This window comes from Salvelinus sp. IW2-2015, linkage group LG19, assembly GCF_002910315.2.
Source record: "Salvelinus sp. IW2-2015 linkage group LG19, ASM291031v2, whole genome shotgun sequence".
In the NCBI taxonomy this organism is placed as follows: Eukaryota; Metazoa; Chordata; class Actinopteri; order Salmoniformes; family Salmonidae; genus Salvelinus; species Salvelinus sp. IW2-2015.
The window spans coordinates 17,329,029-17,356,744 of NC_036859.1; the positions used below are offsets into that span (position 1 = coordinate 17,329,029).

Here is a 27,716-nt window from a genome sequence, read left to right on the forward strand (position 1 = left end):
TCACACAAAGCAAACCCCCAAGGAAGAAAAAGGCTCAAATCAGCTTCTGGAAATCCTGCGTTACTGGAGCATTGATACAGCCAGGCCGTGTTCCGTTATTTTCTTTTAATGGAAGGAAGTCGCTTTTCCMCTTTTGATTACAGTTAATTGTCATTTCCAGCGGGCAGTAAAAAAAAAAAACACTTCCTTGTAAACATTACCAGATACGGGGTTTAGCAATACTGTTATCAGATATAGGAATGTGAATAGAGCACAGGAGGCTGCTGAGGGGAGGACAGCGCATAATAATGGCTAGAATGGATTGAATGGAATGGTATCAAACACATGGAGACCATGTCTTTGATGAGTTAGATACCATTCCATTTATTCCATTCCAGCCATTACTATGAGTCTGTCCTCCCCAATTAAGTTGCCACCAACCTCCTGTGGAATAGACACATGTGAACACAACAACTGATGATCACAGGCCRTTGTTTTATGACTGCAGGTACTCCCATTGCCTCAGCTACTAAAACAATCAAGATAAAGAGGCTGAGAGTTTGCCATGTTGGGGAAGGCAAATAAATCTCATAAAGTAAAGTAAAGATTTCTCAGTCAGCCATGTTGTGGGAGGCATAGGCTACGTACCGTTTGTGGATCTGCTGTGCTGACCTCTGACCCTGCTGGGTTACACTGGGTGATGGAGGCTGGAAGAAACGATGTCGTAGGTTGAGGGGAAAATATTTACATGAATTTATATCCCTCAAACTCCACTCTGGACCTGAAAGCCAGTTCCACTGAATATTTTCATTGCTCCCCTCTAACACAGGGACTGAGACTTTAGAGCTAAGACACCAGGTGTGTGCTCCTGACCTCCTGCTCTATATGTATCAACAGGGAACCAAATGTAACTAAGTGGCAAGTGTGCTAATGTAATAAGTACAGTACACTCACAAAAGCAATCAATTGCAGGTCTGTAAAACTTCACCCAAATTCTTATTTTATGAAGAGGACAGACAGCTATGCTCTAAGCATACATTTACAGAACAGTACTTTTTTAGCAAGGTCTGGACTTGAAGTAAACCTGTACCACTAGGCTGGATATGAAAACAATCTCCACACTAATACATTTTACACATTGAATAAACCACATTGAGACAACACCCCCCTGTGAAACACAACCCTTGAACCATCTCCCATGGGGATGCCACATCTTAGGACCACCTCTATCTCCACATCACAAAGACGGTTTAGGTTACAGGTAGCCAATGAGTATAGATGAGTATGAGTATAGAGTATAGAGCCCGTGGTCTTGTGGGAACACACCTGGTTCTTACCACATACAGTTGAAGTCAGAAGTTTACATACATCTTAGCCAAATACATTTAAACTCAGTTTTTCACAATTCCTGACATTTAATCCCAGTAAAAATTCCCTGTCTTAGGTCAGTTAGGACACTACTTTATTGTTAAATGTCAGAGATAATCCGATAGAGAGAATGACTTATTCGCTTTTATTTCTTCATCACATTCATTAGCTTTCCATAATAAGTTGGGTGAATTTTGACCCATTCCTCTGACAGAGCTAGTGTAACTGAGTCAGGTTTGTAAGCCTCCTTGCTCGCACACTCTTTTACAGTTCTGCCAACAACATTTCCATGGATTGATGTCAGGGCTTTGTGATGGCCACTCCAATACTGACTTTGTTGTCCTTAAGCATTTTGCCACAATTGGAAGTATGCTTGGGGTCATTGTCCATTTGGAAGACCCATTTGCGACCAAGCTTTAACTTCCTGACTGATGTCTTGAGATGTTGCTTCAATATATCCACATAATTTTCCTCTCATGATGCCATCTATTTTATGAGGTGCACCAGTCCCTCTGCAGCAAAGCACCCCACACAACTGATGCTGCCACCCCGTGCTTCACGGTGGTGGTGTTCTTCGGCTTGCAAGCCTCCCCATTTTCTTCCTAACATAATGATGGTCATTATGGCCAAACAGTTCTATTTTTGTTTCATCAGACAGAGGACATTTCTCCAAAAAGTACGATCTTTGTCCCATGTGCAGTTGCAAACCGTAGTCTGGCGTTTTTTGGAGCGGTTTTGGAGCAGTGGCTTCCTTGCTGAGCGGCCTTTCAGTATGGTATATAGAGCTCTACACTAGTTTATACTTACGTACTATTGTTTGTAAGATGAACGTGGTACCTTCAGGCGTTTGGAAATTGCTCCAAGGATGAACCAGACTTGTGAAGTCTACAATTTTTTTCTGAGGTCTTGGCTGATTTCTTTTGATTTCCATGATGTCGAAGCAAAGAGGTGCTGAGTTTGAAGGTAGGCCTTGAAGTACATCCACAGGTACACCTCCAATTGACTCAAATTATGTCAATTAGCTTATCAGAAGCTTCTAAAGCCATGACAATTTTCTGGAATTTTCCAAGCTGTTTAAAGGCACAGTCAACTTAGTGTATGTAAACTTCTGACCCACTGGAATTGTGATACAGTGAATTATAAGTGAAATAATCTGTCTGTAAACAATTGTTGGCAAAATGACTTGTGTCATGAACAAAGTAGATGTTCTAACCAACTTGCCAAAACTATAGTTTGTTAACAACAAATTTGTGGAGTGGTTGAAAAACGAGTTTTAATGACTCCAAACTAAGTGTATGTAAACTTCCGACTGTATGTTCTAACCCCAGAGACAATGGGTTCGATCTCTGTGTCCACCCTCCCCCTCTAATTCTAACCTGTCTAAATAAACCACAATAATATGAACGGATAATAAAAAAGAAAAGGAAGAAAGTGTCTAGTGAGGCCGAGAGGTTACCTGAACACTGGGGGAAGCGGAGGCCTGACCCGGCACAGCGATCACACTGCTGTCCCACCACCCCAGGGCGACACAGACACTGGCCTGATACTTGGTTACACATGGAGTCATAGGAACCCTCCCCTAAACACTGGCAGGCTAGGGAGAGAGAGACATGGAGAGGGACTGTGAGATGTCTCATGTGAGAATGATATGGCTTAGCATTCAAATCAAATGTCTCAGACGGAACAGATCATACTAAATCCTTTAAATACTGTAGTGGGCAAAGTTTGCCGTTGCTTTCTGTGTATTGTTTTGTTCAAACAACCATGGGTCAATAATAGAAATAGAATGACTAGATTAGATTATATTTCTATGGGGTAAATGAGTGTGAATGAGTGTTGGGATTTACATGTTATTGTGGGTGAATCAAGGTACGTAGCTCTACAGAGCTGAAGAGGAGGCTACATTAAGCCCTGTGAAATTATGCCCATCGGTTTTTCCAACAGCAGCAACAGCTAGGTCATGGAAAGGTCACTGTGGGCATATCAGTGTCTGCAATACAGTAGCCCTCCCATGGGTGCGGCCAAAACAAGAGGATTAAAACACGTACAGGCACAGTCTGGGTATCCATAGTAACCAGGGGCACACTGGTCACATTGACTTCCGAAGTAGTTGACACGGCAACGGCACTGTCCGTTGGGCCCACAGACCCTGTCAGTCACACCTGCACCGTCACAGCGGCACACTGAAGTGGTGGGAAAGTGATTAGGGTTTACATCAACTACAGGTTGATTGATTTTTGTCAACAATTAAACAAAACAATTGATTTTCAAACAACTTGAACTTTCGTGAGGTCATGTTTACGTGGTAAAATGAACTTCAAAGAGGATGACAATTGTTGATCTATTTCAGTTGTGGTTTGATGAGAGGGAAAGGTTTCTGACCTTGGCAGTTAGGAAAGGAGTGGTAACCCGGTCGACAGCGGTCACATCTCTCGCCCTCCACCCCTCCACGACACACGCAGCGCCCTGATGCGTCACACATCTCCAGCGCCGAACCACTGCCATCGCACACACACTCTGAACAAACACAAAGATACAAGTCAGAAGACACATGCTATTTGAGGTGTGGTTTGGTGAGAGGGAGGTGGGCGACAGGTTTCTCACCTTGGCAGTTAGGGAATGAGTGGTGTCCTGGTCGACAGCGGTCACATCTCTCACCCTCCACACCATCACGACAAATGCAGCGCCCTGACGCATCACACAACTCCAGCACTGATCCACCGCGGTCACACACACACCCTGAACACACACATACACAAAAAGACTCATGTCAGATGGCACACAATCTCTGAATACACAAAATGCCCCTTTTAGCTCACATTTCAATGCCGAAAAGCTAGATTTAGGCTCAAATATACAATGGGAAGCCCCACAGTCTTTCCCACAGCATGTGCAATCGCCAATGAGCCCTTCCTAGGGACAGTTTAACAGCAGGATATGACAAATGCATCTCTTTAACCATATTTACACTGGCACTGACTGTGCCCTTTGTGGCACTAAGGGTGACAGACTGGTCAAGTCAAGCCTGGCAGAGAGAAGCATGCAAGATKTTGGCTGGTGGTTGTACTGGGCCGTTGGGCATTGGGAATCAGAGAATACCTCCATTGTTTTCTTTTCCCCCTACCAGCTCGCTCCTTAAAAATAAAAACAGCCCTCAGAAGGTTATAGATGAAATTCCTTCTCGGTCAGGACACTGGATGAACATAAATGATTGTCTAGGAATGTGCGCAACAACAAACAATGAAAATAAATATTGGAGACGGAGACAGACAGAATCAAAGAACTGGTATTTACATCCTTGTTTCAAATAAAAATGCTATCCTTCCAATCTGGCTTTTTTTCCTTTAAACTGATTCCAGCAAGAGAGAAAACAAAGTGGGAAAATCCAATCAAACGCCATTGGTCACAAACATATTTAGCAGATGTTATTGCGGGTGTAGAGAAATGCTTGTGTCCCTAGCTCCAACAGTGCAGTAATATCTAACAATACACAACAATACACACATATCTAAAAAAGTAAACACATGAAATTAAGAAATATAGAAATATTAGGACGAGCAATGTCAGAGACATTGACAAATATATAAATATATATATTTAAACACAGTGCCTTTTAGTCCCTTGAATTATTCCACATTTTGTTGTGTTAAAGCCTGAATTCAAAATGTATTAAATATATATTTTTTCTCACCCATCTACATACAATACCCCGTAATAAAAATGTGAAAACATGTACTTAGACATTTTGGCTAATTTATTGAAAATTAAATACAGAAATAGCTCATTTTCATAAGTACTGTATTCACACCCCTGAGTCAATACTTTGTAGAAGACCCTTTGGCAGCGATTACAGCTGTGAGTCTTTCTGGGTAAGTTTTTAAGAGCTTTCCACACCTGAATTATGCAACATTTACCCATTATTCTTTTCAAAATTCTTCAAGCTCTGTCAATTGGTTGGTGATCATTGCTAGACAACCATTTTCAAGACTTGTCATAGATTTTGAAGTAGATTTAAGTCAAAACTGTAACTCGGTCACTCAAGAACATTCACTTTCTTCTTGGTAAGCAACTCCAGTGTAGATTTGGCCTTGTGTTTTAGGTTATTGTCCTGTTGAAAGGTAAATTAATATCTCAGTGTCTGTTGGAAAGCAGACAACCAGGTTTTCCTCTATGATTTTGCCTGTGCTTAGCCCCAATTAGTTTATTTTTTATCCTTAAAAATTCCCAGACCATAATGATTACAAGCATACTCATAACATGATGCAGCCACCACTATGCTTGGGAATATGGATGGTGGTACTCAGTAATGTGTTGTATTGGATTTGTCCCAAACATAACACGTTGTAATCAGGCCAAAAAATGAATTGCTTTGCCACATTTTTTGCAGTATTACTTTAGTGCCTTTTTACAAACAGGATTCATGTTTTGGAGTATGTAAATTCTGTACAGGCTTCCTTCTTTTCACTCTGTCATTTAGGTTAATTTTGTGGAGTAACTACAATGTTGTTGATCCATCCTCAGTTTTCTCCTATCACAGCCATTAAACTCTGTAACTGTTTTAAAGTCACCATTGCACCACTGGCCTCATTTTTTTTTATTTTTTTTTTATTTAACACTTTATAACCAGGTAGGCTAGTTGAGAACAAGTTCTCATTTGCAACTGCGACCTGGCCAAGATAAAGCATAGCAGTGTGAACAGACAACACAGAGTTACACATGGAGATACAATAAACAAGTCAATAACTGGTAAAAAAAGAGAGAATATTACATGTGTGAAAAAGGCATGAGGTAGGCAATAAATCGAATAATTACAATTTAGCAGATTAACACTGGGGTGATATCATCAGATGATATGTGCAAGAAGAATACTGGTGTGCAAAAGAGCAGAAAAGTAAATAAATAAAAGCAGTATGGGGGTGAGGTAGGTAAATTGGGTGGTAGTTTACAGATGGACTATGTACAGCTGCAGCGATCGGTTAACTGCTCGGATAGCAGATTTTTTAAGTTGTTGAGGGAGATAAAAGTCTCCAACTTCAGAGATTTTTGCAATTCGTTCGTCCAGTCGCAGGCAGCAGAGAACTGGAAGGAAAGGCGTCCAAATGAGGTTTTGGCTTTAGGGATGATCAGTGAGATACACCTGCTGGAGCGCGTGCTGCGGGTGGGTGTAGCCATCGTGACCAGTGAACTGAGATAAGGCGGCACTTTACCTAGCATAGCCTTGTAGATGACCTGGAGCCAGTGGGTCTGACGCGAACATGTAGCGAGGGCCAGCCGACTAGGGCATACAGGTCGCAGTGGTGGGTCGTATAAGGTGCTTTAGTAACAAAACGAATGGCACTGTGATAAACTGCATCCAGTTTGCTGAGTAGAGTATTGGAAGCTATTTTGTAGATGACATCGCCGAAGTCGAGGATCGGTAGGATAGTCAGTTTTACTAGGGTAAGTTTGGCGGCGTGAGTGAAGGAGCTTTGTTGCGGAATAGAAAGCCGATTCTTGATTTGATTTTGGATTGGAGATGTTTGTTATGAGTCTGGAAGGAGAGTTTGCAGTCTAGCCAGACACCTAGGTACTTATAGATGTCCACATATTCTAGGTCGGAACCGTCCAGGGTGGTGATGCTAGTCGGCGTGCGGGGTGCAGGCAGCGAACGGTTGAAAAGCATGCATTTGGTTTTACTAGCGTTTAAGAGCAGTTGGAGGCCACGGAGGAGTGTTGTATGGCATTGAAGCTCGTTTGGAGGTTAGATAGCACAGTATCCAAGGAAGGGCCGGAAGTATATAGAATGGTGTCGTCTGCGTAGAGGTGGATCAGGAATCGCCCGCAGCAAGAGCAACATCATTGATGTATACAGAGAAAAGAGTCGGCCGAGAATTGAACCCTGTGGTACCCCATAGAGACTGCTCAGAGGACCGGACAACATGCCCTCCGATTTGACACACTGAACTCTGTCTGCAAAGTAGTTGGTGAACCAGGCAAGGCAGTCATTAGAAAAACCGAGGCTACTGAGTCTGCCGATAAAGAATATGGTGATTGACAGAGTCGAAAGCCTTGGCCAGGTCGATGAAGACGGCTGCACAGTAATGTCTTTTATCGATGGCGGTTATGATATCGTTTAGTACTTGAGCGTGGCTGAGGTGCACCCGTGACCGGCTCGGAAACGGATTGCACAGCGGAGAAGGTACGGTGGGATTCGAGATGGTCAGTGATCTGTCTGTTGACTTGCTTTCGAAGACCTTAGATAGGCAGGCGCAGGATGGATATAGGTCTGTAACAGTTTGGGTCACGGGTGTCTCCCCTTTGAAGAGGGGGATGACCGCGGCAGCTTTCCAATCCTTGGGGATCTCAGATGATACAAGGAGAGGTTGAACAGGCTGGTAATAGGGGGTGCGAACAATGGCGGCGGACAGTTTCAGAAATAGGGGGTCCAGATTGTCAAGCCCAGCTGATTTTGTATGGGTCCAGGTTTTCCAGCTCTTTCAGAACATCTGCTATCTGGATATGGTAAAGGAGAAGCTGGGGAGGCTTGGGCGAGTAGCAAGCGGTGGGGGGGCGGGGCTGTTGGCCAAGGTTGGAGTCGCCAGGAGGAAGGCATGGCCAGCCATTGAGAAATGCTTGTTGAAGTCTTCGATTATCACGGATTTATCGGTGGTGACCGTGTTACCTAGCCTCAGTGCAGTGGGCAGCTGGGAGGAGGTGCTCTTGTTTTCCATGGACTTTACAGTATCCCAGAACTATTTGGAGTTAGAGCTACAGGATGCAAATTTCTGCTTGAAAAAGCTGGCCTTTGCTTTCCTGACTGACTGCGTGTATTGGTTCCTGACTTCCCTGAACAGTTGCATATCGCGGGGGCTCTTCGATGCTATTGCAGTTCGCCACAGGAATGGTGAAATCCCTGAGCGGTTTCCTGTATCTTTGTAGTGACTGGGTGTATTGAAACACCATTCAAAGTGTAATTAATAACTTCAACATGTTCATAGGGATATTCAATGTATTTACATMTTTTATTTTACTTATCTACCAATAGGTGCCCTTCTTTGTGAGGCATTGGAAAATCTCCCTGGTCTTTGTGGTTGAATCTGTGTTTGAAATTAACTGCTCGACTGATGGGCCTTACAGACAATTGTACGTGTGGGGTACAGAGATAGTCATTCAAAAATCTTGCTAAACACTATTACCGCACACAGAGTGAGTCCATGCAACTTATTATGTGACTTATTAAGGATTGTTTTACTCCTGAAGTTATTTAGGCTTGCAATAACCAAATAACCAAACCTTGCAATAACCCAAAATTATTGAATCAATACATTTCAACTTCWAATTTTTTATTAATTTGTACAAATAAAATAAAAAACATAATTCCACTTTGACATTATGGGGTATTGTGTGTAAGTCAGTGTAAAAACAATCTACATTTAATCAATTTTAAATTCAGGCTGTAACACAACAAAATGTGGAAAAAGTCAAGGGGTGTGAATACTTTCTGAAGGCATTTGCAAAAGTATTCACCCCCCTTGGCGTTTTTCCTATTTTGTTGCATTACAACCTGTAATTTAAATTMATTTTTATTTGGATTTCATGTAATGGACATACACAAAATAGTCCAAATTGGTGAAGTGAAATAAAAAAAAGTACTTGTTTCAAAAAATTCTAAAGAATACAAAACGGAAAAGTGATGCGTGCATATGTATTCACCCCCTTTGCTATGAAGCCCCTAAATAAGATCTGGTGCAACCAATTACCTTCAGAAGTCGCATAATTATTTAAATAAAGTCCACCTGTGTGCAATCTAAGTGTCACATGATCTGTCACATGATCTCAGTATATTTACACCTGTTCTGAAAGGCCCCAGTGTCTGCAACACCACCAAGCAAGCGGCACCATGAAGACCAAGGAGCTCTCCAAACAGGTCAGGGACAAAGTTGTGGAGAAATACAGATCAGGGTTGGGTTATAAAAAAATATCAGAAACTTTGAACATCCCACGGAGCACCATTAAATCCATGTTTTAAAAATGGAAAGAATATGGCACCACAGCAAACCTGCCAAGAGAGGGCCGCCCACCAAAACTCACGGACCAGGCAGGGAGGGAATTAATCAGAGGCAACAAAGAGACCAAAGATAACCCGGAAGGAGCTGCAAAGCTCCACAGCTGAGATTGGAGTATCTTTCCATAGGACCACTTTAAGCCATACACTCCACAGAGCTGGGCTTTACGGAAGAGTGGCCAGAAAAAAAGACATGGTTTAAAGAAAAAAAATAAGCAAACACGTTGTATTCGCCAAAAGGCATGTGGTAGACACCCAAAACATATGGAAGAAGGTACTTTGGTCAGATGAGATTAAAATGTAGCTTTTTGGCCATCAAGGAAAACGCTATGTCTGGAACAAACCCAACACCTCTCATCACCCAGAGAACAACATCCCCACATTGAAGAATGGGGGTGGCAGCATCATGCTGTGGGGATGTATTTCATCGTCAGGGACTGGGAAACTGGTCAGAATTGAAGTAATGATGGCTGGCGCTAAATACAGGGAAATTCTTGAGGGAAACCTGTTTCAGTCTTCCATAGATTTGAGACTGGGACTGAGGTTCACCTTCCAGCAGGACAATGACCCTAAGCATACTGCTAAAGCAACACTCGAGTGGTTTAAGGGGAAACAGTTAAATGTCTTGGAATGGCCTAGTCAAAGCCCAGACCTCAATCCAAATGAGAATCTGCGGTATGACGGTATGATTGCTGTACACCAGCGGAACCCATCCAACTTGAAGGAGCTGGACCAGTGGCTAGATGTGGCAAGCTCATAGAGACACATCTCAAGAGACTTGCAGCTGTAATTTCTGCAAAAGGTGGCTCTACAAAGTATTGACTTTGGGGGGGTGAATAGTTATGCACGCTCAAGTTTTCAGTTTTTTTGTCTTATTTCTTGTTTGTTTCACAATAAAAAATATTTTGCATCTTCAAAGTGGTAGGCATGTTGTGTAAATCAAATGATACAAACCCCCCCCAAAATATATTTTAATTCCAGGTTGTAAGGCAACAAAATAGGAAAAATGCCAAGGGGGGGAATACTTTCGCGAGGCACTATATATGATGGGATTTATAGACATTATAGACAGTATGTGGACAGAATATGTAGTATACCTGAAGAATACGTAGGATAGAATAGTATATGTACAGCAATAGTTAAATAGGATAGGCCTTGACTAGAATACAGTATACAGTGGATTCGGAAAGTATTCATACCATACTTTTTCCACATTTTAATACGTTATAGCCTTATTCTAAAATGGATTAAATAGTTTTTTCCCCTCATCATTCTACACACAATACCCCATAATGACAAAGAAAAACTAGTTTTTCGAAATGATTGCACATTTATAAAAAAAGAAAACTGAGATATAACATTTACATAAGTATTCAGACCCTTTACTCAGTACTTTGTTGAAGCACATTTGGCAGCGATTACAGCCAAAGGTTGTCTTCTTGGGTATGACGCTACAAGCTTGGCACACCTGTATTTGGGAAGTTTCTCCCATTCTTCTCTGCAGACTCTCTCAAACTCCGTCAGGTTGGATGCGGAGCGTCGCTGCAGAGCTATTTTCAGGTATCTCCAGAGATGTTTGATTGGGTTCAAGTCCGAGCTCTGGCTGGGCCACTCAAGGACATTCAGAGACTTGTCCCGAAGCCAATCCTGCGTTGTCTTGGTTGTGTGCTTAGGGTCGTTGTCCTGTTTTCCTCTGGAGCAGGTTTTTATAAAGGATCTCTGTGCTTTGCTCTGTTCATCTTTCCCTCGATCATGACTAGTCTCCCATTCCCGGCTGCCACCACCATGCTTCACCGTAGGGATGGTGCCAGGTTTCCTCCAGATGTGACGCTTGGCATTCAGGCCAAAGAATCTTGGTTTCATCAGACCAGAGCATCTTGTTTCTCATGGTCTGAGAGTCTTTAGGTGCCTTTTGGCAAACTCTAAGCGGGCTGTGCCTTTTTACCGAGGAGGGGCTTCCATCTGCCCAMTCTACCATAAAGGCCTGATTGGTGGAGTGCTGCAGAGATGGTTGTCCTTCTGGAAGGTTCTACCATCTCTACAGAGGAATTCTAGAGCTCTGTCAGAGTGACCATTGGGTTCTTGGTCACCTCACTGCCCAAGGCCCTTCTCCCCCGATTGCTCAGTTTGGCCGGGCGGCCAGCTTTAGGAAGAGTCTTGGTTGTTCCAAATGTATTCCATTTAAGAATGATGGAGGTCAATGTTTTCTTGGGGACCTTCAATGCTGCAGAAAGTTTTGGTAGCCTCTTGTCTCGGAGCTCTACGGACAATTCCTTCAACCTCATGGCTTGGTTTTTGCTCTGTCAACTGTGGTATCTTATATAGACAGCTGTGTGCCTTTCCAAATACTGTCCAATCAATTGAATTTACCACAGGTGGACTCCAGTCGTAGAAACATCTCAAGGATGATCAATGTTAACAGGATTCACCTGAGCTGAATTCCGAGGCTCATAGCAAAGGTTCTGAATAAATAAGGTATTTCTGTTTWWAAAAAAAWTWTTTTTTATAAATGAGCKAAATTTTCTAAAAACCTGTTTTCGCTTTGTTATTATGGCGTATTGATGTGGGGAAAAACACATTTAATAAATTGTACAATAAGGCTAATATAACAAAATGTGTAAAAAGTCAAGGGGTCTGAATACTTTCCTCATGCACGTAGGCAGCAGCCTCTATGGTGCAGTTTGAGTAACTGGGTGGTAGCCAGCTAGTGACAAAAGCTCAGATCAGGGTACTGGGCGGAGTCTGGCAAGTGGTGACTATTTAACAGTCTGATGGACTTGAGTTTGAAGCTGTTTTTCAGTATCTTGGTCCCAGTTTTGATGCATCTGTACTGACCTGGCCTTCTGGATGGTAGCGGGTGAACAGGCCGTGGCTCAAGTCCTTGATAATCTTTTTGGCCTTCCTGTGACACCGGGTGCTGTGGATGTCCTGGAGGTCCTGGAGGGCAGGCAATGTGCCCCCGGTGATGCACACACCCCTCTGGAGAGTCCTGCAGTTGTGGATGGTGCAGTTGCCGTACCAGGCGGTGATACAGCTCGACAGGATGCTCTCAATGGTACATCTGTAAAATTTTGTGAGGGTCTTAGGGGCCAAGCCACATTTCTTCAGCCTCCGGAGGTTGAAGAGGAGCTGTTCCGCCTTCATCACCGCAATGTCTGTGTGGGTGGACCCTTTAAGATTGTCAGTGATCCGTACGCCGAGAAACTTGAAGCTTTTCACTTTCTCCACTGCGGCCACGTCTATGGGGCGTGCTCCCTCGGAGGTCTCCTGAAGTTCACGATCGGCTCTTTCGTTTTGTTAACATTGAGGGAGAGGTTATTTTCTTGGCACAACTCTGCCATGGCCCTCACCTCCTCCCTGTAGGCTATCTCGTTGCTGTTGGTAATCTGTTGTGTTGTCTGCAAACTTAATGATTGAGTTGGAGACGTGCACGGCCACACAGTCATGGACGGACAGGGAGTACAGGAGGGGGCTGAGCACGCACCCTTGTAGGGCCCCTGTGTTGAGGATCAGCGAAATGGAGGTGTTGTTGCCTAACGTCACCAACCGGGGGTGGCCTGTCAGGAAGTACAGGACGCAGTTGCCCATCGCGGGGTTCAGACCCAGGGCTCCGAGCTTAATGATGAGCTTGGAAGGTACTATGGTGTTAAAGGCTGAGCTGTAGTCTATGAACAGCATTCTAACATAGGTATTGTCCAGATGGGACAGGGCGGTGTGCAGTGCGATGGCGATTGCATCATCCATGTATCTAATGGGCCGGTATGCAAATTGCAGTGGGTCTAAAATGTCAGGTAAGGTAGGGGTGATATGATCCTTAACTAGCCTCTCAAAGCACTTCATGATGATAGAAGTGGGTGCTATGAGGCAAGTAATTTAGTTCAGTTACCTTCGCTTTCTTGGGTACAGGAACAATGGTGGACATCTTGAAGCAAGTGGGGACAGCAGACTTGGATAGGGAGAGATTGAATATGTCCGTAAACACTCCAGCCAGCTGGTCTGCACATGCCAGGGATGCGGCTAGGGATGCCGTCTGGGATGGTAGCCTTTCAAGGTTTAACATGCTTAAATGTCTTACTCACGCTGGCCACGGAGAACGAGAGCTCACAGTCCCTGGAAGCGGCAGTGGCAGCAGTGTGTTTTCATCGAAGTGGGTGAAGAAGATGTTTAGCTTGTCTGGAAGCAAGATGTCAGTGTCCTGGTTTTGGCTGGTTTTCCCTTCAGTCCCTGCCACATAGGTCTTGTGTCTGAGCCGTTGAATTGCAACTCCACTTTGTCTTTGTACTGACATTTTACCTGTTTGATTGCCTTACGGAAGGCAATGTACTCAGCCATATTGCCTTACGGAAGGTTTGTACTCGACCATATTCCCAGTCACCTTGATGTGGTTAAAATGCAGTGGTTTGCGCTTTCAGTTTTGCACGAATGCTGCCATCTATCCACGGTTTTGGTTTGGATAGGTTTTAATCGCCATGGTGGGAACAACATCTCCTATACACTTTCTGATAAACTCAGTCACCGTGTCAGGTATATATCAATGTTATTCTCAGAGGCAACCCGGAACATTTCCCAGTCCGCGTGATCAAAACAATCTTGAAGTTTGGATTCTGATTGGGCAGACCAGAGTTTTTGATGCGTGAGTAGCACAGTCAATGTGTTGGTAAAACGTTGGTAGCATTTTCTTCAGACTTGCTATATTAAAGTCCCCAGCTACAATAAATTTGGCTTTCAGTATGCAGTTTCCAGTTTGCACAAATTCCAGTGTAGTTCCTTGAGAGCAGTCGTGGTATCGGCTTGAGGGGGAATATACACAGCTGTGATGATGACTGAAGAGAATTGTTGTAGGTCGGGTGAACAAAAGGACTTGAGTTCCTGTACGTTACCACAATCACACCATGAGTAGTTAATCATGAAATATACAACTCTTTCATTGTCCGGAGAGTTCTTCATTGCTGTCTGTGCGATGTACTGGCAGCCCAGCTGGCTGTATGGACAGGGACAGTATATCCAGAGAGAGCCATGATTCAGTGAAAGAGTATGTTACAGTCCCTGATGTCTCTATAGAAGGAGATCCTCACCCTGAGCTTGTCTACATTATTGTCTAGGGACTGAACATTAGCGAGTAAAAAACTCGAAAGTGATGGATGGTTTGCACGCCTCCTAAGTTGGACTAAAAGTCCGCTCCAGATACCTCTTCTCCACTGGCGGCGTCTTGGAGCAGCCTCTGGAATAAGTGGAATTGCCTTGGGGGGTACGAACAAAGGATCCAATTCAGGAAAGTCGGTTGAAATGCTGGTGAGTTACCACTGCTCTGATATCCAAAAGTTATTTCCGGCTGTATGTAAGAATACAAAACACTTTCAGAGCTAATAATATGAGAAATAACAACAACAACAAACAAAATACTTTAAAGTTGCTTAAGAGCCACGAACAGGGAGGGGACCGTAGCTATTAAAATAATGTCTGTTAGTTTTTCCCTGAACCATCCCAGCTGAGCAGTGGTATTATGAGACAAGGCAACCATTAGGGAAGACCGTCAAAACCCCATAAAAGAATACATGCTGATACTGGAGCCAGCAGCATATCACCCTGCATCCCACTGCTGGCTTGAACCTGGAGCTTGACACTGGTTGGTCCCTGGATGGGAGACCAGATGGTGTTGGAGGGCCAGTAGGAGGCACTCTTTCTTCTGGTCCCCCAAAAATCTATATTTATACCAGRGCCSCAGGGCAGTTATTGGGYACATTTCCCTTTGTAGGGTGCTGTCTMTCGGATGGGACGTTAAACAGATGTTTTGACTCTCTGTGGTCACTCAAGATCCCATGGTAGTTATCGTAACAGTAGGGGTATTAACCCTGGTATCCTAGGTAAATTCCCAATCTGACCCTCACACCATCATGGCCACTTAATCATCCCCAGCTCCCAATTGGCTCATTCATCCCCCATGTAACTATTCCCCAGTTCATTGCTGTAAATGAGTATGTGTTCTCAGTCAATTTACTGGGTAAAATATCCCAAGATCTTGAAATAATCAGATGAGTACACGGTGCAGTTGGCAAAGTTAAACAGTTATTATATCACACGGACAGTCTCATTTAGTTTAATCACGTACGAGCATTTTTGTCAAATCAACATAAACGTTGCATACTGTTGATTACTGTAAACCCAATCACATATGGTTATATTCTCACTGTCTGGATCGACACAGTATACAAACATTAACTAACCTCTGTCATCTGCAGACAGTATGTAACCCTTTGACTGGAGTCTGGCCAAATGCCCTTAACCTTTGACACTTAAACCCATTTGGACTGAATGGTCCGCTAAAAGGTCTAGTAATCCACTATTTTATGACCTATCCTATCCCTATATAACTCAACCTGACCAACAAGAGCCTGACTCCCGTAGAGGTATCAGGAGCCCTCCTGCCTTACAGGAGTCAGAGCTGTGGCGCTATGAAAACTGTTAGTGTAGCGAAGTGTAGTCTAAACACACTCACGTTGACAGCTAGGTGGTCCGAAATAACCAGCAGGGCAGGCAGTGGGCTCTGTGGAGAGAGAGGAAGGGAGAGAGGAAGAGAGCGAGAGAGTGTGAGAGAGAGCGAAAGAGAGAGAAAGAGAGAGTATTGCGTTATTTCTTTCGATATTGAATCGATTCTGACTGCAAGTATCGATTAAAAAAAGAAGAAGATAGGTAGGTAATGTGTTACTGCACCAAAACTCTGGTATTTCTCCTTCTCTAGCTTGTCATCCATCTTTTTTTAAGCCAACATGTTTACAGCTCTTTTACAAGACTGATCAAAACAAATTTACTCATGGTTCTCTCTTGTCCCTCTGCAGCAGACATGGTGAGCAATATGTTTGGAACGTCGAATCGCAATAAAATCAAAGTGTCAAATCGCAATACATATAGAATAGTGAGAATTGCAATACATATCGTATCGGGAACTAAGTACCGTGATAATATTGTATCCTGGAAATTCCAAGCCACAGTTGTTACACTATAAAGGTAAACTCATCAGCTCTATCACTTTTGATCAGATAAACAAGATCATGATCAGAGTGATCAGACTAACATACTGTATAACAAGTGAACATGGGCAGTTTATGTAAATAAACATGTTTAATTGTCACATACAACAGATAGGTGCAGTGATATATAGCGCRCCTAGAGCAAATTAGGGTTAAGTGRCTAGCTCAAGGAAACATCAACAGACTTTGACCTTGTTGGCTTGAGTATTCGATACAGCYACATTTTGGTTACTGGCACAACACTAACCGCTAGGCTACCTGCTGCGCTTTATGTGGTCATCAAATCAAATCAAATGTTATTTGTCACATGCACCGCGATATGCTTACTTACAAGCCTTTAACCAACAATGCAGTTTTTAGAAAAATTTGAGTTAAAGAAATATTTACTAAATGAACTAAAGTTTTTCTTAAATTACAAAGCTATATTTACAGGGGTACCGAGACAATGTGCGGGGGGTACAGGTTAATTGAGGTTATTGATGTAATATGTACATGTAGGTAGGGGTAAAGTGACCATGCCTAGATAATAAATAGCGAGTAGAAGCAGCGTAAAAAAAGGGGGTCAATGCAAATAGTCCAGGTAGCCATTTGATTAGATGTTCAGCAGTCTTATGGCTTGGGGGTAGAAGCTGTTAAGGAGCCTTTTGGACCTAGTCAAGGTGCTCCGGTACTGCTTGCCATGCGGTAGCAGAGCGAACAGTCTATGACTAGGGAGCTGGAGTCTTTGGCAATTTTTAGGGCATTRCTATGACACCACCTGGTATAGAAGTCCTGAATGGCAGGAAGCTTGGCCCCAGTAATGTACTGGGCCGTACACACTACCCACRTAGCTTAGTGATGAGCTTTGAGGSCWCTATGGTGTTGAACGCTGAGCTGTAGTCAATAAACAACATTCTAACGTAGGTGTTCCTTTTGTCCAGGTGGGAAAGGGTAGTGTGGAGTGCAATAGAGATTGTGTCATCTGTGGATCTGTTGGGGCGGTATGCGAATTGGAGTGGGTCTAGGGTTTCTAGGATGATGGTGTTGATCTGAGCCATAACTAGCCTTTCAAAGCACTTCATGGCTAAAGATGTGAGTGCTACGGGTTCTAGTCATTTAGGCAGGTTACCTTGGTGTTCTCTGGCACAGGGACTATGGTGATCTGCTTAAAACATGTTGGTATTATAGACTCGGTCAGGGAAAGGTTGAAAATGTCAGTGAAGACACTTGCCAGTTGGTCAGCACATGCTCTTGAGTATATGTCCTGGTAATCCGTCTGTTGACCTGTTTAAAGGTCTTACTCACATCGGCTACGGAGAGTGCTTCAGTGTTGCTTGCCTCGAAGCGCGCATAGAAGTCATTTAGCTAGTCTGGTAGGCTTGTATCACTGGGCAGCTTGCGGCTGGGCCTCCCTTTGTAGTCTGTAATAGTTTGCAAGCCCTGCCACATCTGACGAACGTCAGAGCCGGTGTAGTAGGATTCAATCTTAGTCCTGTATTGATGCTTTCCTTGTTTGATGGTTCATGGTAGGGCATAYAGGGAATTCTTATAAGCGTCCGGGTTAGTGTCCCGCTCCTTGAAAGCGGCACCTCTACCCTTTAGCTCAGTGTGGATGTTGCCTGTAATCCCATGGCTTCTGGTTGAGGTATGTACGTACGGTCRCTGTAGGGACGACGTCATCGATGCACTTATTGATGAAGCCGGTGACTGATGTGGTGTACTCATCTATGCCATCAGATGAATCCCGGAACATATTCCAGTATGTGCTTGCAAAACAGTCCTGTAGCTTAGCATCTGCTTCATCTGACCACTTCCATATTGAGAGTCACTGGTACTTCCTGCTTTAGTTTTTGCTTGTAGGCAGGAATCAGGAGGATAGAATTATGGTCAGATTTGCCAAATGGAGGGCGAGAGAGAGCTTTGCACGAGTCTCTGTGTGTGGAGTAAAKYCGGCCTACAGTTTTTTRCCCTCTGGTTGCACGTGACATACTGGTAGAAATGAGGAAAAACGGATTTCAGTTTTCCTGCATTAAAGTCCCCGTCCACTAAGAGCGTCACCTCTGGGTGAGCATTTTCTTGTTTSCMTATGGCTTTATGCAGCTCGTAGTAGTTTGCAAGCCCTGCCACATCCGACYAYCGTCAGAGCCGGTGTAGTAGGATTCAATCTTAGTCRTGTATTGACGCTTTGCTTGTTTGATGGTTCGAGGGCACAGCGGGATTTCTTATAAGCGTCCAGGTTACAGTCCCGCTCCTTGAAAGCGGCAGCTCRACCCTTTAGCTCAGTGCGGATGTTGCCTGTAATCCATGGCTTCTGGTTGGGGGTATGTGCGTACAGTCTTTGGCCTGTTCCGGTATGAGTAGTAAATCCTTTGCGTCCAACTGTTTGTTAGATTACATTACACTGTGGTTAATTATAGCATCACGTACCCACTATAGCAGCACTTACCTACTATATGGCCTGCAGGAGATTTGGTGGTGGGCTGGTAGATTGGATATCCTGGTTACAAAGAAAAACGTATGATCAATTTCAACACCATGAATATCTTCAGTGTCGTGAGTGCATTGCTCTACTCCAGTAATGTTGCAATCTACAKTACATGACCAAAAGTATGTGGACACCTGTTTGTCGAACATCTCATTCCAAAATCATGGGCATTAATATGTAGTTGGTCCCCCCTTTGCTGCTATAATGGCCTCTTCTAGGAAGGCTTTCAAATAGATGTTGGAATATTGCTGCYGGGACTTGCTTCCATTCAGCCACAAGAGTATTCGTGAAGTTMGGCACTGATGTTGGSCGATTAGGCCTGGCTTGCAGTCGGCGTTCCAATTCATCCCCAAATGTCTTCAATGAGGTTGAGGTCAGGGCTCTGTGCAGGCCAGTCAAGTTCTTCCACACCGATCTCGACAAACCATTTCTGTATGGATCTAGCTTTGTGCACAGAGGCATTGTCATGCTGAAACAGGAAAGGGCCTTCCCCAAACAGTTACCACAAAGTTGGAAGCACAGAATCATCTAGAATGTAATTGTATGCTGTAGAGTTAAGATTTCCCTTCACTGGTACTAAGGGGCCTAGCCCAAACCATGAAAAACAGCCTATGAGCATTATTCCTCCTCCACCTGCATAGTGGCAGGTAGCGTTCTCRTGGTATCCGTCAAACCCATATGTGTCATTCGTCTGCAAGATGGTGAAGAGTGATTAATCACTCCAGAGAACGCCTTTCCACTGAGTCCAATGGCGGAGTCTAAATGCGGCAAGCTTTACACCCCTCCAGCCGACGCTTGGCACTGTGCATTCTGACCTTAGGCTTGTGTGTGGCTGCTCGGCCATGGAAACCCATTTCATGAAGTTCCGGACTAACAGTTATTTTAATGACCTTGCTTCCAGAAGTTTGGAACTCGGTAGTGAGTGTTGCAACCGTGGACAGACGCGCTTCAGTACTCGGCGGTCCTATTCTGTGAGCTTGTATGGCCTACCACTTCGTAGCTGAGCCGTTTTTGATCTTAGACGTTTCCAAAAGAACAGCACTTACAGTTGACRGGGGCAGCTCTAGTAGGGCAGAAACTTGATGAATTGACTTGTTGGAAATGTGGAATCCTATGACGGTGCCACGTTGAAAGTCACTGAGCTCTTCATTAAGGCCATTCTACTGTCAATGTTTGTCTACGGAGATTGCATGGCTGTGTGCTCGACTGTATACACCTGTCAGCAATGGGTGTGGCTAAAATAGCAGAATCCACAAATTTGAAGGGGTGTGCACATACTTTTGTATATATAGTATATATGTGGTACACAGAACAAGGTAAGAGCTAGTAAGAAATAAATTGCATTGAAAACCCCATGAAAATGCTAAACGATGCAACATGATATGAATCAGAGTGATTTTTCCCTAAAGCTGTCTTCGTGAGCTTTAAATCAAAGACCAAAAAGAAAACCTCCTGCCAAATAGAGAAGGCATCAATGGATAGCAGCCCCCCCCAAACAAATAATAACCTTCATTACTTCCAGGGAGTTTAATAAGAAGCATGAACTAGCCTGGCGCACAACCAAAAGTTGGTAGAGGTGCTGACTAACTTCCAGGGAGGCTGTCTACATGTTTAGACTGCTCTTGGAGCGCTCCAAGAGATTAAAACCTGCTTTTAATAATCACATCCAGTAATAAATCTCTGTCCTGTATTAATAAAATGCCAACCCTAATTATTTATTCCACATGAAATCTTCTGTTTATATGACAACGTAAAGCTAACCGACCACCTGGGTACGATTATTCACTCATTACAGTTTCTGTATTAAACCTCTGCATAAAGGTTGCCATGATAGGTTTAGTTAATGATTTGTGTCTTCCATCATTAAACCAACAGGACAATCAAGATAATTTACAGACCCTTCCTTTTTACTGTGTTTGGCATGATTTGAGTATTATATGGGGTTGAGTAGGGTGGATGTGGAACGAGGCCAGGAGTCAGGAAGACATCCAGTTTCACTTTTCTATGGGATTGGATTGTTCCTGAGAACACCAGTTAAACAGATTCCAGATTTAGAATCTCAGTAAACAGTGAGGAATAAGGACTGGCGCCTATGACGAAGAGGGCCCCTTGGAGATGAAAATGGCATCATTCAAATAGCAACTGTACGACATCTCTTACTCAAATGTGTCCCAATATGAAGTACTCCTATCATGGATCATTTCAGAAAATAGACATTTTGTGAGAGAGTTTGGCAGGCATACTGTAATGTTGATCTATTCTCCTAAACACATTGTGCGTGACACATGATGATCGCTGTGGCAAGTCAATGTGGAGAGACGCCCTAAAATAAGGGCTTGTCAGTCATTGCTCTTGGTCCCACACCAGAAGAAGCACGAGGAATGCTCTAAATACAGACTGCTGACACATGACCTTGTGCATCATCACGAACTGCCACAATATCTAAAGGTATATAGTCAGAATATGTGACAACAACTCAACCTAAAGACAGACAAGGTGTGGTACGTGTCTGTGTTGACATGCTAAGGTGAAGGTATGACAGAATGAGGTGAGCGTGGTAAAGAATTGATATTTCAATTTCTCTGCGGGTATGTTGTAGCAGTATTGCAGCTCCACAGAAAACATATCCTGCATACTTCTGGGCACGTTGGAGGAGCAATCTTGGCTAGTCTCTCTAAGTGTCTGAAACTCTTTGACAAGCACACAAAGGAAAACGACCCAAAACATGAAATAATTCAACATAAATTCGAACATGTTGTAATGAACAGCATATGTAGGAATGAGGTCAATTTGCATTCTTCAGATCCCAACTCTTCAATACACTCGTGGCTCTTACTATAGTAATGCTTCCCCTGAGGTAAAATGCAGGACTGGGTCCAAATGTACACCGAGCAAGGGCATGGCACTATTGTACCACTTCTTACTTGTTATTCATTCATTTGTTTGTTCATTGTCTCACTGGTCAATTTATACATTTATTCCTTCCTTCATTCATTCATCCATCCATTCATTTCTCTGGGTACAACAGATTTCCTATGTCAAATAATCGATTTATACAAGTAATATGTACATCATATTAGAAATGAGGAAAGGTTACATACTAATGCACTGCGGGTAGCCATAGTAACTGTCTGCACAGCGTTCACAGTTGTTTCCGGTGAATTCTGGCCGGCAGTGGCAACGTCCTGTCCCCATCTCACAACCAGCAGTAGTCCTGGCATCACACCTGCAGGCTGTAGTCACACATGCACACGCGCACGCAAACAGAAATGTGCCCACACACATACACACCAAAATACTACTCTTGAGACATACGACAACAATCAAAGAAAATGATGATGGAACTAACCAGCTTTTACTATCTGTGTTTTCCCAAGTCAACACATTCCGCTGTTAAGCTTACTTAATTTAATTTGTAGCCTCTTTGGTCTCTCCAAAGCGCTGAGGGCAACCATTTTCATTTCATCCACACTCAAAGCACAACCACAACTGGCAGCTATTTACAGTGCGTTATTGTACAATCCAGGTGTGCAAAACTCTTAGAGATTTACCCAGAAAGACCAAATGTGATTTTGACATGTATTGACTCAAGGGGTGTGAATACTTATGTAAATTAGATATTTCTATATTACATTTTCAGTAAATTTGCACAAATTTCCAAAAACATGTTTTCACTTTGTCATTATGGGTTATTGTGTGTAGATGGTTTTTTATTGTGTGTAGATATTTAATCCATTTTGAATTCAGGCTGTAACACAACAAAATGTGGAATAAGTCAAGGCGTATTCTACTTTCTGAAGGCACTATATGTGGCGAGGAGAATCAACGACGTACCACGCTAGCAATGTAAACAAGTGTGGCGCCGAAGTTAGCAACACTACAAGTGGCTAGAGCTAGTGGTTGGTGCCACTGTGTATACAAACGACACCGAAGTCTCTGGGGTCAAGTTTCTTTTCCATTTTGGTCTCATTATCCATAGGTCAGAAAGCAAGCTACAGCAGCTCTTAACTAAACATTAGACAACTATTTGATATACTGTATGACAAAACGTTGCACATGTAGGCCTACAATTCTGCCAGTAACCATACTGTTTGGTAATATATAACTAAAGGTGATATTTTCACATCATAAAAAATATATTGTCATCATTAGAAGGCACTTTAGGAACAAAGGAAGACACTAAGGCCATAGAGAAAGGAGAAACTGAGAAAAACAGTTTGAAGAAGAGAAGAAAAGGTCTAGCTCACGTATGCATCCACTGTGAGACTCTGGAGGTGATCCATGGGGTCTGTAGAATCCATCAGCACAAAGCTCACAGTTCACTCCCGCTGTGTTGTGCTAGTGAGAGGGAAACACACAGAGCAGTCAAACACCACACAACAATGGAGTGACTGGTTCAGAGGGACACTATGTTTTGGTTGCAACTAAGGTTCCTCTCAGGCAAGAAGACAAACTGCAAAACGGGTGTTTTCTAAAACCTATAGATAAATGTTTTTATCAAACACTCCTTACTGTTGCTAATCCATCTGCTTGCGGTACCACCAGTATCTTAACCTCTTTCACACTGAGCATGCAGTTTAGAGAGATGGCTTTTTTAACATGCTTCCTGCAAGGGTATTTTAGTCCAAAAGGATAACAGTGCATCTCATAATTGGTGTTGAGGAAAAGTACTTTGTCTTGGGAGATTTAGTCAAAATGAACTGGCTGACATCTTGTTTGATTTGGAACACATGCCAACCCCTGCACAGAGAGGGATATCTCTGCATGCCAATATCTCTGCATGCCACAAGGAGTTTAATACAGAAAATATCCACCATTTGTACGTTGACTTGGAACTGAAGTGAAATTTCCATTTACAGACCTCCATGTCTGCTCCTAGATCTGGGTCATGTTTATTAGGGCACACCGTAGCGAAACGTTTTGCGATGGCAAACGAAAACAAGTGTTTCTTATTGGACAAGTTCAGGTAGTACCTCCTAGTTTCACTCCATTCGCTTCTGTTTTGTGCCTACTGAACACTACCCTTATTCTTATTCTAGTGTAGGCATGCTCCCACATACATGCTATACATACCATACATAATGTCAAATTACAATGATTCATGTCACACATAAAATCCTAAATGTAGATGATGAACAGTCTTGGTGCTTGTCTCTCTCTCACACACACACACACAGGAATCCGTTCGGACTTGTAACAGGCTTCATACCTGGCAGTTGATGCACACTCCTCCGCCGTCGTACCTGCCCAATGTGTCTAAACTTGCTCTCCTCAGCTCCACCTCTGGGTCGTAATAACACTCAGTGGCATGTGAATGGCACTGGCAGGCTGTGGGAGAAATCCCCGAAACAGTCAGCAAGTAAACACACACATGAAGCAGAGGTGCGCACACACACACAAAACAGACACACACACACACATGAAACAGAGACAGGTAAGAGCAAGTTCTGTATTTTATATCTTACAGTATATCTACTTACTATCCCTTCCCAAAGGAGAGTGATGTGACTATAAAGTCACTAGAAAGGCTCTCAGTATACAGTCAACCCTAACAGGACAGTACACCCTCTACTTCCTCCTCCTCCTCAATCTGCCTCGTTAATGTTTCTGAATGGTCAAGGCGCATGTTCTAAGACGTCAGTGCACTGATTGGATTACAGACTTCTCCACTCTTTCGATCTCTCTCTCTTGTTCTGCGGTTGTAGAGTTGCAGGCTCCAGTTTCAGCATCTCCGACTCTGGGCTCGGGAGGGAGAATCTTGTCAACAGGCCAGGGCAATTAGGAACCAGCTGGCATTGGGACTGACTGAGTGGCTGTGTAGAGGACAGCAGTATTGGCGCTGGGCTAGCTACAGTAGACTGCATGCAGTGCAGTACATCACACACATACCACATGAGTAATTCTCTTAACAGTTTGCTCCTAGTTCCAACACCATATCAGGGCATTAAGCACTGAAGCTAATGTGGTAGAGGACGTGGCGGGAGAACCGTAATGAAGACATTCTGTGGCTGTACTTTCTCGAGCAGTGTCATTGAAACACATTCATGACAAAGGAGAAAGCAGAGAACAGTTATACCCTTTTCCAGGGTCGCAACTTTCATGTCACCCCACATTCTGAAATTGCATTTCTGTCCCCCCCAGTTTTATCATTGGAATGTGATACAAAACGAGGCAACGGTGTGCATTATGACCATACAGACATCTCCCGAGCGGTCGGGGAGGCTGTTTGGAGAGTTTATCCGACTAGATTAAAAAAAGGATTAAAAAATGATGTCCCCCCGCTTCAAAAACCAAAGTTGCGCCCCTGCCCTTTTCACACTCTCATGCCAACCCCCGACCAAACTGTGCTTGGTTTGGAACACGTTGGCACAAAGCAAAGAGAGGAAGGTGAGGGTGGCAAAGAGAGGAGGGTGGAGTGTGGTACTCACGTTGGCACTCGTTGGGACTGTCTGTCGTAGCAGCACGCCATGGCTTCTGGTTGAACCCTGGACAGCAGCGGTCACATGACTCACCACAGGTGTTGTGTTCGCACTCGCACTGTAGCCTAAAGACAGGAGTAGAAAAGAATAGACTGGGTTTCCTGCATCATTCTTTCATGTTTACGACTTTCAATTGAAGAAAGGGAGTAGCCTACAGTATATCATCAATAAGAAGCATCTGGTGACTGTTCACTCAAGACTCAAAAACATATCTAAATCAATTTTAGATGGACCTTGATGCAAGGTGTAAAACAGTAAAGTCCCTTCCAAAGTGAATGAAGCCACTATGGTTAGATCAATCATTCACTGTCAAACTATCGTATGATGTCATCGACCCTTATTGTTTTTCATTGCCCATAAAATACATCAACTCCATAAGGACACCATCTTGGCCTCTTGCCAATGGATTACATCACAATCGCAATCACTACTAATCYGGATATCTAAAACATGGTGCCTTTTACAATGGCAATGCCAGGAAACAAACAGATGAAGTCATTTCCTTTCTACCAAATCCAGAGCTATCTTTTCAACCTCAAGAGCACAGTGATAGAGTCTGTGTCTAAGTTAAAACAACACTTTTGTCAGTTAACCTCATCCCCCATACGCTTTACAACCCCCTAACCACAGCACATCCATTCACCCCTGTAAATGACAAATAAACTAAAGTAATAATTTGTCATACTGAACTACTCAATGAATCCTCTGTTTTTGTTTTGGGGAACTTTTACACACATAATTACGGCCCATGTTCAATAGGCTACAGTATGAATGAATGAAAGGTAACGGATTCAACTGTAAGTAAAAACAACAACAGACAAGTATACGTTTCTGGAGAACGAAACAGTAAACAAAGAAGCAGGTAAAAACAAGTATGAAAGCAGTAAACTACTCACCGATTGGGTTTGCCTTGGTTACGCCCCCCGCACACCTCCGCGTGGCCGTGACAAACGCAGCGTCCCCCGACACTGATGTCTTTGATGCTGTAGTAATACTGTCAACAACGCAGCGAGAACAACACCGTCGGAACACTGTAGCAAGACCAACAACCATCTGCTCTATCCGAAACACCACATATCAACCTCACCTAAACAAACCCWGACATAGTCTGCCAATGCAGCGTAGGTGAGTTACATTGGGTTCTTTGGTTTTAGTCATAGCCTAGGCCACAGACGCTCACTAGCATAATTGAAGCTGGAGTTATTCAGGTATGCCTATCTTATACGGTATATCAACGGCAGGTAGCCTATCGGTTAAGAGCGTTGGGCCAGGAACCGAAAGGTCGCTGGTTCGAATCCTCGAGCCGGCAAGGTGGAAGAATCTSCAAGGCAGATTGAGCAAGGCAGCTAACCCTGAACAACAACTGTTCCCTTGGCGATGATGTGGATGTTGATTAAGGCAGCCCCCTGCACCTCTCTGGTTCAGAGGGGTTGGGTTAAATGCGGAAGACACATTTCAGTTGAATGCATTCAGTTGACTAGGTATCCCCTTCTCCACTGTTTCAGCCGCTGTCTGTCTGCCAGCCCAGCTTCTACAGGACKCTAGAGTCTCTCTTGTGGGGCACTYCTCTTAGAGCATAAACATGTTAGTTTTGATTCATATACACCCTAACTGGTGAACAGCTTTCCTGTATGGGTTCTGTGCTGCACTTCACAATGGCCTCATACTGTACACACTTGTCCTAAAAACATGAGTGTGTGTGTGCGCCTGTCTGTCTGCGRGTGTGTGTGTTGTCCCACACTGTGCTGTGTTACTGAAGCGTGTTCCTGCAGCACCAGGGAGCTGTCTGGACCAGTCTTCACATTCTCTCTCTGTGTGTGGAGGGAATTACCCTGGTGAAGACTGGACAGACACCTCTGGCAGGGAGCCCCGACCAGGAGGAAGGAATGTGCAGCGAGAGAGAAATCAGGCCAGTGTGTTTGTGTCAGCAGAAAGGTGCTGAGAGGGGCTACATCTTGTCACATTGGGCAATGAGGCAGAAGGTAGGCTAAACATAACAGGTTGGTGTGAGACCATGTCATTGTGTGCTCTGCTGATGATGCATTCCTTGTTGCCCCTGAGGGGGTTGGTAAAGTTGAAGTAAATTGAACTGATCTGAACTGTAATGAAATGAACTGGGTGCCTTTTGTGTGACTCACCCTGCGTGTGACAGTGGGGTCCCTCTGGGCCTTGGAAATTAGGTGCCCCAACAGAGTGCTGGTCCTGAGGAAGTGCAGGCGGATGTTGGTGGCCTTGGTGAAATCTCTCAGCACTGGAGAATAGCTGAAGTTCTTAGAGCCCGGGCGACCGTTGACCAGGGACACCACAATCTGGACAACAACAACATTACTCAGACACAAATATCCCCATCACTC

The 27,716-nt window shown here is 43.7% G+C and overlaps 1 protein-coding gene across 1 annotated transcript in view; it reads right to left on the minus strand.

Moving 5' to 3' along the window:
- Nucleotides 1–27,716, minus strand: part of LOC111979615 (laminin subunit alpha-3-like) — a 121,213-nt gene that overhangs the window by 47,842 nt on the left and 45,655 nt on the right. The window contains 13 exon segments of the mRNA XM_070448856.1: nucleotides 628–686; nucleotides 2,804–2,941; nucleotides 3,396–3,530; nucleotides 3,730–3,864; nucleotides 3,952–4,086; nucleotides 15,888–15,935; nucleotides 18,845–18,895; nucleotides 21,985–22,116; nucleotides 23,131–23,221; nucleotides 24,093–24,211; nucleotides 25,312–25,427; nucleotides 26,259–26,356; nucleotides 27,501–27,671. Of these exon segments, the coding sequence (XP_070304957.1) occupies nucleotides 628–686; nucleotides 2,804–2,941; nucleotides 3,396–3,530; nucleotides 3,730–3,864; nucleotides 3,952–4,086; nucleotides 15,888–15,935; nucleotides 18,845–18,895; nucleotides 21,985–22,116; nucleotides 23,131–23,221; nucleotides 24,093–24,211; nucleotides 25,312–25,427; nucleotides 26,259–26,356; nucleotides 27,501–27,671 (1,428 nt within the window).